Below are 14,925 nucleotides of genomic sequence, written 5' to 3' on the forward strand. Positions count from 1 at the left end.
CACACACACGCACACACAATTATATACACACAAACACTATTACACACACACACAGACAACTATATACACAGAAACACTATTACACACACACACAATTATATACACACAGATGCTATTACACACACACGCACACACAATTATATACACACAAACACTATTACACACACACACAGACAACTATATACACAGAAACACTATTACACACACACACACAATTATATACACACAAACACTATTACACACACACACAATTATATACACACAGACGCTATTACACACACACACACACACACATACACAATTATATACACACAAACACTTACACACACACACAATTATATACACACACACACACACACACACACACACACACACACACACACAATTATATACACCCACCCACACACCCACCCACACACACACAATTATATACACACAGACGCTATTACACTCACCCCCACACACACACACACACAATTATATACACACAGACGCTATTACACACACACACACACACACACACACACACACACACACAATTATATACACACACACACCCACACACACACACACACACACACAGTCCCACAACCTGCACGCACACACCAACATTATTACACACACACAATTATATACACACAAACACTATTACACACACAGACACAATTATATACACACAAACACTATTACACACACACACCAACATTATTACACACACACAATTATATACACACAGACGCTATTACACACACACACGCACACACAATTATATACACACAAACACTATTACACACACACACACACAATTATATACACACAGACGCTATTACACACACACACGCACACACAATTATATACACACAAACACTATTACACACACACACACAATTATATACACACAGACGCTATTACACACACACACACGCACACACAATTATATACACACAGACGCTATTACACACACACACACACACACAATTATATACACACAAACACTATTACACACACACACACACAATTATATACACACAGACGCTATTACACACACACGCACACACAATTATATACACACAAACACTATTACACACAATAATATACACACAAACACTATTACACACACACATGCAGACACAATTATATACACACAAACACTATTACACACACACACCAACATTATTACACACACACACACAATTATATACACACAGACGCTATTACACACACACACGCACACACAATTATATACACACAAACACTATTACACACAATAATATACACACAAACACTATTACACACACACATGCAGACACAATTATATACACACAAACACTATTACACACACACACCAACATTATTACACACACACACACACACACACAATTATATACACACAGACGCTATTACACACACACACGCACACACAATTATATACACACAAACACTATTACACACACACACAGACAACTATATACACAGAAACACTATTACACACACACACAATTATATACACACAGATGCTATTACACACACACGCACACACAATTATATACACACAAACACTATTACACACACACACAGACAACTATATACACAGAAACACTATTACACACACACAATTATATACACACAAACACTATTACACACACACACAATTATATACACACAGACGCTATTACACACACACACACACACACATACACAATTATATACACACAAACACTTACACACACACACACAATTATATACACACAGACGCTATTACACACACACACACACACACACACACACAATTATATACACACACCCACACACCCACCCACACACACACAATTATATACACACAGATGCTATTACACTCACCCACACACACACACAATTATATACACACAGACGCTATTACACACACACACACACACACACACACACAATTATATACACACACACACCCACACCCACACCCACACCCACACCCACACACACACCCACACACACTTATATACACACACACACACACACACACACACACACACACACACACACACACACACACACACACACAATTATATACACACAGACGCTATTACACACACACCCACCCACACACACACACCCACACACACACAATTATATACACACAAACACTATTACACACACACACACACACACCTGTCCCACCACAACCTGCACATGCACACACACACGCACACACACACCAACATTATTACACACACACACACACACACACACACACACACACACACACACACACACACACCTTTTGAAGATGCCCAGGTGGAGTGTGTGTATCATGAGCAGGTGATATGTTCTCTGCTCTCCATCCGCCCGGTACCACATAAAACTCAACACCTGCACGATCGCCCCTGGCAACAACAGGGCAAAGGTCAGCCCCGCCCACAACAACTGCTCCTTCCACAGGTAGAAGGCAAAGCAGCAGATCACTGAGGAGAGAGAGAGAGAGAGAGAGAGATGATAATGCAGAACACACACACACAAAACATTATCTCACACACACACACACACACACACACACACACACACACACACACACACACACACACACACACACTATTACACACATTGCAGTCCCATAACCTGCACACACACCAACATTATTTTACACACACACACACACACACACAAAACATTATCTCACACACACACACACACACACACACACTATTACACACATTGCAGTCCCATAACCTGCACACACACCAACATTATTTTACACACACACACACACACACACACACACACACACACACACACACACACACACACACACCCTGACACTTCTTGGCCTAGTGCCCAGCGTCTAGCTGATCTACCTGTCCAGGTAAGCTGGTCATCTCTCTCCAACATGTGTGATCGCTATCCGTTACACGTCCTTTACATTTACACTCATGAATATTGAAACATTCCACAGCACTGACTAATGAATTCTGGATTCTGATTGGACAGTGGGTGTGGCTTTTCTAATTATCGTTTTTATAGTAACAGCTCTTTCAGAGGGACTTGTATTGGACGCTCTTAAAAAAGCGCCATCTTCGTTGTCGTTGTCACTGCGACGTTTTCTTTACTTAACCAGATGTTTATTTCACATTAACGGAAGGAGTCTCCGCTGTCAGACGCAAAGCTGGATGTTTGTGTTTTCCCACAGCGGCGTTTACACATTTTGCAACTTATTTCACGGACGTCCTACAACACTGAATGTAACTATAAACGGACAAAAAGCACAACGAATCTTCCGGGAACCCGAGGGGTAAGAGGAATAAAACGCTTCTGCATGTGCTGTTATAGGAAAGTAAAGTAATCAACTTCATCACAATGCACCATTGTTTATTATTATTATTATTATTATTATTATTATTATTTATTTATTTCCCCATAACAGCAATTCAATCAATACTGTTGTCACGACTCTATAAATGGTATCGATTTCCGACATCATTATCATATTCTAATGAACAGGAACCTTGCGCGCTATACCTACGTCACACACCCATGAGGGGTAGGGGGTGGGGTTACTCTCCAAGCTCAGTTTGACAACCACAACACGTGCAGAATACCCAGAATGCACTGTGTTGTAAGGCGTATGTACAACATATACAGTATATTTAGAGAAAAAGAAAAAAAGGTGTGCGATGATGATGATGATGATGATGTGGTGAGCTGGTCTCGTGCACACAGGTGATGCTTGGAACAACACCTGAACCTGCAACAGCTCACGTGCAGCAGAGACACCGTGAGTTACTATAGTATGTGTGTGTGAGAGGATTTTGCGGGGTCACTCACGCGCGGCTCTTTCCACCAGGATCACAAGCGCGGTCGAGCCAAACAGGAGCATCTGCCAGCACGCGCTCCCGCATCCTCCTCCTCCTCCTCCTCCGCACACCACTGCGGCCATGTTCACACTCTCTCTCTCTCTCTCTCTCTCTCTCTGACACCAGATTCACACGGAGGCGCGCGAGCAGCAGATCCTTTGCCACGCCGCTGTCATCCTCCGCACAGCCTCCATCACGGACACCCCGTTATACCCTTACCGACTCCCTCCCTCCCTCCTTCTTTCTTTCTTTCCTCCTGCCAAAAAATATCTGACGTCATAGAGCTGGAGTTTAAAGATACAGCACACAGTACAAACATACTCCAAGTTGACTTCAACGTGCGACCGGCCAATTTCATCTCATCTCATTATCTCTAGCCGCTTTATCCTGTTCTACAGGGTCACAGGCAAGCTGGAGCCTATCCCAGCTGACTATGGGCGAAAGGCGGGGTACACCCTGGACAAGTCGCCAGGTCATCACAGGGCTGACACATAGACACAGACAACCATTCACACTCACATTCACACCTACGGTCAATTTAGAGTCACCAGTTAACCTAACCTGCATGTCTTTGGACTGTGGGGGAAACCGGAGCACCCGGAGGAAACCCACGCGGACACGGGGAGAACATGCAAACTCCACACAGAAAGGCCCTCGCCGGCCACGGGGCTCGAACCCGGACCTTCTTGCAGTGAGGCGACAGCGCTAACCACTACACCACCATGCCGCCACTGGCCAATTTTTTATTTTAATTTTTTTTTTATTTCTTACTTGTACAGTGGTGCTTGAAAGTTTGTGAACCCTTTAGAATTTTCTGTATTTCTGCATAAATATGACCGAAAACATCATAAGATTTTCACACAAGTCCTAAAAGTAGATAAAGAGAACCCAGTTAAACAAATGAGACAAAAATATTATACTTGGTCATTTATTTATTGAGGAAAATGATCCAATATTACATATCTGTGAGTGGGAAAAGTATGTGAACCTCTCGGATTGGCAGTTAATTTGAAGGTGAAATTAGAGTCAGGTGTTTTCAATCGATGGGATGACAATCAGGTGTGAGTGGGCACCCTGTTTTATTTAAAGAAGAGGGATCTATCAAAGTCTGATCTTCACAACACATGTATGTGGAAGTGTATCATGGCACGAACAAAGGAGATTTCTGAGGACCTCAGAAAAAGCGTTGTTGATGCTCATCAGGCTGGAAAAGGTTACAAAACCATCTCTAAAGAGTTTGGACTCCACCAATCCACAGTCAGACACATTGTGTACAAATGGAGGAAATTCAAGACCATTGTTACCCTCCCCAGGAGTGGTCGACCAACAAAGATCACTCCAAGAACAAGGCGTGTAATAGTCAGCGCGGTCACAAAGGACCCCAGGGTAACTTCTGAGCAACTGAAAGCCTCTCTCACATTGGCTAACGTTAATGTTCATGAATCCACCATCAGGAGAACACTGAACAACAATGGTGTGCATGGCAGGGTTGCAAGGAGAAAGCCACTGCTCTCCAAAAAGAACATTGCTGCTTATCTGCAGTTTGCTAAAGATCACATGGACAAGCCAGAAGGCTATTGGAAAAATGTTTTATGGATGGATGAGACCAAAATAGAACTTTTTGGTTTCAATGAGAAGCGTTATGTTTGGAGAAAGGAAAACACTGCATTCCAGCATGAGAACCTTATCCCATCTGTGAAACATGGTGGTGGTAGTATCATGGTTTGGGCCTGTTTTGCTGCATCTGGGCCAGGACGGCTTGCTATCATTGATGGAACAATAAATTCTGAATTATACCAGCGAATTCTAAAGGAAAAATATCAGGACATCTGTCCATGAACTGAATCTCAAGAGAAGGTGATCATATGCAGCAAGACAACGACCCTAAGCACACAAGTCGTTCTACCAAAGAATGGTTAAAGAAGAATCAAGTTAATGCTTTGGAATGGCCAAGTCAAAGTCCTGACCTTAATCCAATCGAAATGTTGTGGAAGGACCTGAAGCGAGCAGTTCATGTGAGGAAACCCACCAACATCCCAGAGTTGAAGCTGTTCTGTACGGAGGAATGGGCTAAAATTCCTCCAAGCTGGTGTGCAGGACTGATCAACAGTTACCGGAAACATTTAGTTGCAGTTATTGCTGCACAAGGGGGTCACACCAGATACCGAAAGCAAAGGTTCACATACTTTTGCCACTCACAGATATGTAATATTGGATCATGTTCCTCAATAAATAAATGACCAAGTAAAATATTTTTTGTCTCATTTGTTTAACTGGGTTCTCTTTATCTACTTTTAGGACTTGTGTGAAAATCTGATGATGTTTTGGGTCATATTTATGCAGAAATCTAGACAATTCTAAAGGGTTCACAAACTTTCAAGCACCACTGTACGAATAACCTTCAAAATATACAGAACATGATATTCAAAATTACTTCCAAGGTGCTGACTGCAAAGTTGAATTCTAGTTCTATTTATATCGCTCTTGGAGTTTCGAGATTTTTCCCTGCTACACACACACACCTGTGTGTGAATGTTTTGTCGAGATAAAAAGCGTCCTGCATTTTACGATTTCGGAGATCGCCGAAGCAACTGAGCAGCAATATCACATCATGTGACCACCGTCTGATCTACTTTTAAGCAAAACAAGTTGGCATGGGCAAACATGGCGGACTCGGCTCTCCCGCCAGCGGACAAGAAAAAGAAAGCCTGCCTAGTGAGTGCAACTGCAAGATAGAGCAAGGTTAGATAACATGGACAGATAACTAAATCATTCTAGCTAGCATTTAGCCATCTTAGCCTTAGAACCCATGAACTCGACTCCACAGAAGTGAGTATGGCATTCTACAGCAAATGTTTTGATCTTACACAAAAAGAAATGAGAACACAAAAGCAGTAACAGAGAAAATATATAAATATTTGTCTTTTGTCTGTTTCACGGATCTATTCGCGAACATGAACCACGAATGATATCCCCGCGACTCAAAACTCTCCAAGGTCGATGTCGATGCGGAGTCTTGACATTTTGTTTTTTTTTCTTTCTGTACGTCACCATTTTGCTATGACGCAGTTCCATAGTTATGCTAATTAGTTAAAGCTCCTCCCTCACATTTGGCTAGTTCCTGTTTCATACTGTTTACCTCATGAGGTCCCAAAACGGAAAAAAAATGACCCTCAGGACATCAAAACACATGATTACATCTCATCTCCATGATATTGTTCTTGTGAGATGTCGGAAAATGGCATGCACAATAAATAATGTAAAAATTTCAGATGACTTTGCAGTCAGCACCTTTAAACCTTGACTTCAGGATAAAAAAGTATTACGTGGCTGAGAAAACCCGTTTGGAAAACTGACTTCCGCTCCGGAATGTCATTTATGTTGGATGCTCTGATTGGTCATTGTTAGAATATATGCATAAGCTGCTATGTTCTCGAGCCTGTGTACTAACCTTTTTTTTAACTGCTGTAACCTTTTGATGAACTTGCTGACAACTATGTCTGCACAACTGTTCCTGTTTTGCTGGAGGAAGTGCTAGCCCAATCCAGCTGACAGTGTCATAAGTAACCTATTGCACAATATATAGAATGCTCAAACCTTTCCATATAAGGCTAAACCCAGCTATGTGATATTTGCGACATCTGTATCCTGTCGCCTATAAAAATGTAACCTCTGTTCTTCCCTTTTGAGCATTGCTTCGAATAAACCAGATTTGATTTCATTCGTGTGGTTTATTCCTCGATGCTCCGGAGCGCTCCTATGACATCGACACATCAGGACACAGACGGGCCGTAAGAAGTCCCGTTTCTTACAGTCATAGACACCGTGTGTGTTTCTCAAGTCAAGTCAAGTCAAGTCAAGTCAAGTCAAGGATGTTTCTTTCTGTGTTGGATCCTTCAGAGGATCTTTCCGAGAATTCAGGGGACAGTCCACTAAGTGTACAGGTGTATTTTCATCTGTAGGACCAAGGTGTAATTACAAGCACGTTTAGTCATTGATTGTGTCTAAACTCAGCAGGCTATTTAACCCTCTGGGGTCAAGAGCTTCTCCGGCGAAGCTCGACAGGTTTAGAATGAGTAGGTCGTGTATTTAGATAAATATTTTTGCAAGTTTTTAATCATACAAGCATGATAAACGTATTGACAGAAACTTTATACTTTACACTTTCCTATGTGCCCACTGCCAAATAATATTATAGTTTTTAAATTCCATAAATTAGATTAAACATAAAACTTGTCAGAGTGCTGAGCGCGCACTTACGCATTCATAAAAGACTATTCATATGGTAATGGCATGATAATCACTTTCACTCTTTCGGTTTCGATTGGTTTCTCTTTCGCAGTGGGAACACCCACTGTAAACAGGATCGAATCTGTCAGCCACAGTTTAGGCTCCCTGTTTGGAGGTTGCGAGATGGCACGCAGATTCTATGCGCTTCAGATGATTCAAGACAGCGATTCGGTTCAATCTTGAGAACTGTGACAGTGATGATGAGCAGTGCCTTTTTTTTTTACTTCGACTCGATCCAGTTGAAGATCAACTCGAGTAAGTGTAAATATTTCTCCTATTTCTGATGAGCAGATTGGTTGATGTGCGTGCGCTATAGTGCAGACACAGGAAAAATGACTGAGCAATTTTTCCAGAGTTAAAAGTATTTTCCTCAAAAATAGTTTATTTTGCTCTATTTTGAGTTTAGAGAGTAAAATTGAGTTGGAGTGGGAGCAAACTTAGAGCAATTGTGTAACAGAGTTGGCTGTGGCTCTGAACTGAGTAAAATAGTACAAGAATTAATTTCAAGACCCACTGAATCAAGTCAAATACCAGATAAATGAAGATGTTGTAAAAAGCAGTTTTAGACCTGTGTTGGAATGTGTGAAAAAACATGACCTTACCCATTGGGACTTGACCTGATGGGATTAAGAGATGGCAGTGGGAGGTGTTTTCACTCTTCTCATTGAATGGAATGGAAATTTTTACACTTCTCATTGAATACCCCTCCCACTGCCAATCCTTTATCCCAAAACAATAGGACATACATTTTTTTGATGGCCAGTTAATTGTTCAAATCAGTGAAGCAGATTTAAGTTTTTGTGCTTAAGCCATTCCTCAGACTGAACAGAATCTCCTCAAGTGACCAAAACGGTTCGTCACAATGAGTAAGGTCATTTTTTCCCCCCACACATTCCAACACAGTTCTATAACTGCTTTTAACAACATCTTCATTTATCTGTTCTTTTTTTTAAGTACAATCATGACATACAGACTACAGAGATATTATTGTAGCTGAACTTGGGCTGAATACAAAAAAAGTCATATGACTTTGTTTGACTGCTTAGATTTGCAGAAATTGACAACAACTTCAGAGCACGGCAAAATCATTAGAGTGCCAGAAAATACCCTCAGACGCCAGAGGGTTAATGTCAACCTATAGATTTCACCACTTTATCTAGACCCTCTGTTTATTTTGTGCATATCCACTACATTCCAAAAAATACATTTCTGCACAATAAAAACATTTCCCAGACTGATGTTTTCCTATGAATCTTACTCCACATTTTCGTCTTGAGTTCCCTATACGCAGGTATGTTTGTGTGTCACTGAAAAGACCCAACGTTATACGTGCACATAGGATTGTGGGCGATTTAAGAACGCTGAGGATCCACAATGCAGCCAAGAAAAATTCTCTAAAAGAAAGACACGGTTGGTTCTTGGTGCAATTTGAAGCATCCTAGACATCAAGGAACAATCCTTCAGTGGCATCCTTGAAATCCAGCCTTTAAAGGCGTCACGCAGTGGCGATAAAAGTTGCATTATTCTGCACCAGAATGCTTTCGAGATTCGAAATAAATTGACCGTCGATTTTTCAAAAGCTTCCCGCGGTTGTAATCGGTCCTTATTTGGTCATGCCCATCACTTGAAATTTCCCGCGTTCACAGCGCCCCCTCTCGGTCAATGGAACAGCTGCGTGACGTCATACCAGTAACCACTCGGTGCAGTTGCAATGGCGGACACACCAGAAAATAGGAGCGATGCTGAGGAAATTAGCTTTGATTTTACCGATACAGAAGAAGAAAATGGCCCACAAGTAGAGATTTTGACAGCTGAATGTCCTGGTGGTATCCAGCCTTACAGATTTGAACCTGAGCGCTCATCTTCAGAAGAAAATGAGGACAGTTCTGACGACGACAGAAACGAAGACGAGAATGAAGAAGACCGGCGACTTGAAGACTTGTTTTGGTTGCTTTCTCTGACTAAATCACTACTTGTGTGTATTTTTAAAGACCATTTTCACTTGAATTAGAATGCTGTGTGATTAATCTATGATTATGTGTAATACTGATAGCTGTAGGGGGTGAAAGTATAGCTAGAAAGATTGAATTCTAGCAACTTGACAGCTTGCGATCTCGCGAAATGCAGTGGGCCTTCTGATACAGTAGACCCCTTGATATTCCAGTTTTCATCATTTTCCTTTTATTGCGGTTGATTTTAACTTGATATTCAGTATGTTATAGGCTGGGAGTATTGAGCTTTCTATTGTATTGCTTAGTAAACGTACAATCGTCAGTAATAAGTGATAATTATTAGTTAAAGGCAGCTCTGTGGCATAAATCTTTCAATTAATCTTCTGTCATCCATTTGCTAAAATTATGTGCCACATATGTTATCAAGACAACACTTCATGTGACAAAGAAAGATATGACAAATACATAAATGCATGAAAATCATTTTGTACAATTAATGATTGATACATAGAAACACTTAAAACATGTGTTTTTAAAAAAATATTTTTTTCTATCAATACCTAGCCATGACCTTGAAATCAGATCCATTGATAACAGTCACAAATAGTGTTCAGTGTTCGTTGTTACAGCCAAACACAATACACCGATTAGGCATTTTGTATCACAGAATATTAATACATCATTTCATAGTGTTTTGAGTGTTCAAAACTATCCACAAACTGAATAAATCCACAAAATCCGCAATGTAAACAACTCTGGTAAACGCACGCTATAGAGAAAACATGGGGACAGGCCAGCATCACCCAAGGGAGGTTACTGGTATGACGTCACACATAAGTTGACCTAGTTAACGGCTGGCTGCCTAAATTTGGCTGTGCGCGTCAACTTTAAATGCTTGTAGCGGGCGCATCGTGACACTGAGATCGCGGAAAACCGAGGGGCTTGAATAACCCACCAAACCCGACATTTTGACACATGATATAGCCTGATTGCTGAAATTACCGCACGACGCCTTTAAAGGAGCCGTCCTTCTCCGGGACACCTTGGATCCTGGGGGTGGAGCTTTATGAACATGGGCGGGAATGTGGGTGGGCTCAAGAAGTTGAAGAGACTTTAAAGAAATTGGAAGTGTTTCACAATTCTCAAGTTTTTCCGAGTGTGTTCACAGTAGCCTGCAGTTTCACATTGTGCAAGCAGAGAAAGAAAGAAAGAAATGTAAAAAAGCAGAAAGACCCAGATTGTCAGAGTGATAAATTCAGGTAGATTTAAAAAAAAAAAACAGAAACGGAAAGATGGAGAAAAAAATGAGAATGGTAAATTGAAAGAAAGAAAGAAATTACTTAAGCTGGGCATACACTGTGCGATTTTTTCAATCGCGGTATTCAGCTGCTGCTCACACTGTCTGAGTGAATCGCAGGGGTAAACAGCACGCAGCTTACGATTCCTGTTCTCACACTATACGATCCGATGCTCGGATGCGATGCTCAGGATTTCAAACAGGTTTGATTTTCATCCGATCGGTCGGGAGGAGGTTGTGAGGTGTTAATCGCTTGTCGTTACCCCATGTATACTACACGATCCGAGATGCACGATTGAGCCAAAACTCGGCCCGATCTCCAGAATAGTCGCACGAGTGAAAATCGTGTCAAAATCGGACCAAAAATCACACAGTGTATGCCCAACAGCAAGACCTGTGTGTAAAAACACTACAGTGCTGAATTATAATTCTAAACATGGGCGCCGCCAGGGCGGGAAAGGTTAGAACAATTCTAGGGGCCCAGCACTGCCATGGGGCCCTTTAAGGGGCTGATAATATGCTTTTAATGATTTTAATAAGACTTTTGAAATAACAACAATGCAATATTCCATCTGGTAAAATGAGCTAATTGAACAAGGTTGTCTATTTCTTGAGTTCTTCAACATATTGTCATTTAACCCTCCCCCTTTTGCGAAATGGTACGGTCCAGTTCTGGTAGAAGCGCGATGCGTTAAATCTGTGTGCTGATCAGTGCAACGCTACTTGCTGCTGTGTCGCGGTGCAGCAGCCAGCCAGCCAGCAGTGGAGTGCGTACAGTCTGATCGCTAAATATGAAGAGTGGCTGTCAAAAACGTAAAGAAAGGCAGCTGAAAGCTGAGAGGGGCCGGAGAGGCAGGCAACTGGTCACTCAGTTTTTCCTAGGGTGACCATTTCCATAACACCAAAAAGGAGGACATTATATAGACGTGGGGTCTGGGGGCCTTCCCCAAGAAAATTTTGTATTTCTTAGATGCAATTTCCTGCATTCTAATCAATTTTAGGTTGAATAATGGTAAATCCCATCTGATTCATAGCCCTCAAATTTTTATGTAAACCACAGTGGCAAGATTGAGAATGGATTATTTTTATGCAAGTCACTCAAGTTTGGTGAAATCAACATCGCAATTTTGTAGGGTTAAAGATTATGATTGTGGGGAAAAAAGAGTAAGGTCAAAGCATTCATAGTATTTATTATAATTCATGTATTAGCTCTTAATTGGCTAGAACACACAGTATTTATATTTATTAAAAACATTGTGGAGTTAACAAACCACTGAAATTAAACTTAAGGTAGATATAGTAGATGTGCATTTGCACTGTCATCCATATCCTAACAAGTTAAGTTGTGAGCAGCTGGTCTACCGGACAGACTCGTGTTTCCAAGTCCCAGCCAGGGGGGCAGGGCACTAGGCATGCGCCAGGAAGATCGTCAAAGGATAGAGCGCAATGCGTTCTAGAACGCAACGCCTCGCGGTGCGGAGTTGGCATTGCATGCCAAAAAACATCGAGCCATAAACTCTTTATTGTAGATTACTAGTGTGCTGCACAGATCTGCAGTTTCCCTACAAAACGTTATTCTAGAACTCTGCTCTTCCAGTCTGGCAAGTCGATATTATATAATTCCGCTCATCGTCTCTAAAAGGAGGACAAATGTGCGTCCGGCTTGATGCTACGCCGGACGCCGGACAAGACATTGAAAAGACGGACGGTCCGGCCTAAAGCCGGACGTCTGGCCACCCTAGTTTTTCCCAAAGAAAGGTCGCTATCGCTCACATGTGTGTTCAAAATATTAGCGAATGGTAAATGAACAGTATGAACGTGGTTGGATTAGCCTATCAAGAGAACACTTTTACAGTTTGTACAGTGACATTTTTTCCATTTTAATAACTGAACTGACTTGTGTGATAAACAAGATGAACTATTACGTTATGCTGGTGCTATTAACTAGTGCTAATAACCAGTTTCATAACTAATGGGGTGCTCTAAATATGCACAGATTCAGCCTCAGGGGGACCTCCGCCCTACCAAACCACTGAACCCCCCCTTTGGAGAAGGAGGTAAGCAGCAATACAACCCATAAATGCTTTAGGATTGAAGTTTTTAATGAGCGAGCGCCATATACAGTTTGCTAGATTAAAGTGTTGCTAATACACAAAGGACCTCACACCTCAGTTTGAGTATGAAATCAGGCATCTCAACACAGTATATTCTGACACTTTCCCATCTGATTGCACAAGCCTTGATCTACTCAATGCAATTTATAAAATGCAACTCCAGAGCACATAATCCATGGGATTTCCATAGGTATTTTGATGCTGGGTAGAAAACTTTTCCTATGATTTATTAGCAGTCACATCACACATTTCACTACCAATTGTCCTAGCACAAGAAGGCATGTGGCAAAATCTTGAATTTTCATTTGTGATTGTAAATGCACCAGAATTAGTCACTGACCAGTTTTCATCTAGTCCCTGGTAGGTTAATACATAAAATGTAATAACAAAGTCACAAACTCAAGGTCCATGGGCTATCAAAAGTCAAATAATGACAATGGTGCAATTGTGACAAGGGTGGGCAAAGTTGGGGGGCCCAAAATTCTAATCTTTCATGGGGCCCAAAATTTCTGGTGGCGCCCCTGATTCTAAATATGAACTTATTTGCATTAAATTTATTTATCTTATCTCATCTCATTATCTCTAGCCGCTTTATCCTTCTACAGGGTCGCAGGCAAGCTGGAGCCTATCCCAGCCGACTATGGGTGAAAGGCGGGGTACACCCTGGACAAGTCGCCAGGTCATCACAGGGCTGACACATAGACACAGACAACCATTCACACTCACATTCACACCTACGGTCAATTTAGAGTCACCAGTTAACCTAACCTGCATGTCTTTGGACTGTAGGGGAAACCGGAGCACCCGGAGGAAACCCACGCAGACACGGGGAGAACATGCAAACTCCACACAGAAAGGCCCTTGCCGGCCATGGGGCTCGAACCCAGGACCTTCTTGCTGTGAGGCGACAGCGCTAACCACTACACCACCGTGCCGCTCTTATTTATCTTATATTAAATTCAAAATGAATATCTATCTATCTATCTATCTCAAAGATCAGACTACTTTTGCAGACAGGAAAAAAAGAAAACACCACCATTTATTTTCTAGATTCATTTTCTGGATTTTTCCCCAAAAGTAAATCCTGAGTAGAAAATGAACATGCTAATTCAACATAATTATGCTGTTGCATATTCATGAGACAAATATGACACAACCTTGTAATTTAAATAAATTGAGAATTTAAATTTTAGAAAGAAAAAAAAACAGTGCAGTGCCTGGTTATAAACAGCAGGGGGCGCGGTGAAAATCCGCGGCGCTCCATCAAACCGTGTTTGTCACGTCTTTTTTTGTCGATTCCTCTCATCAGAAGCAAACTCTGGGGCTGAATACTAAATTCCTCTGCGCTCCCTATATAGGTGCACTTACACAGCCAAGGACTTAAAGGCTTTCTGAGCTATATTTAGTGCACTAGATGTTTAACAGGA

At 41.5% G+C, this 14,925-nt stretch overlaps 1 protein-coding gene across 1 annotated transcript in view; it reads right to left on the minus strand.

The window, feature by feature from the left end:
- The window catches only part of xkr5a (XK related 5a), a 15,654-nt gene extending 11,726 nt beyond the window's left edge, over positions 1-3,928 (minus strand). Inside the window, exons 1-2 of the mRNA XM_060906568.1 lie at positions 3,817-3,928; positions 2,276-2,459 (exon numbers count right to left, since the gene is read on the minus strand). Of these exons, the coding sequence (XP_060762551.1) occupies positions 2,276-2,459; positions 3,817-3,928 (296 nt within the window). The remainder of the gene's footprint in view (positions 1-2,275; positions 2,460-3,816) is intronic.
- Between the last annotated feature and the right edge of the window lie 10,997 nt (positions 3,929-14,925).

The sequence above is a fragment of the Neoarius graeffei genome, chromosome 2 (genome assembly GCF_027579695.1).
Source record: "Neoarius graeffei isolate fNeoGra1 chromosome 2, fNeoGra1.pri, whole genome shotgun sequence".
NCBI classification, from domain to species: Eukaryota; Metazoa; Chordata; class Actinopteri; order Siluriformes; family Ariidae; genus Neoarius; species Neoarius graeffei.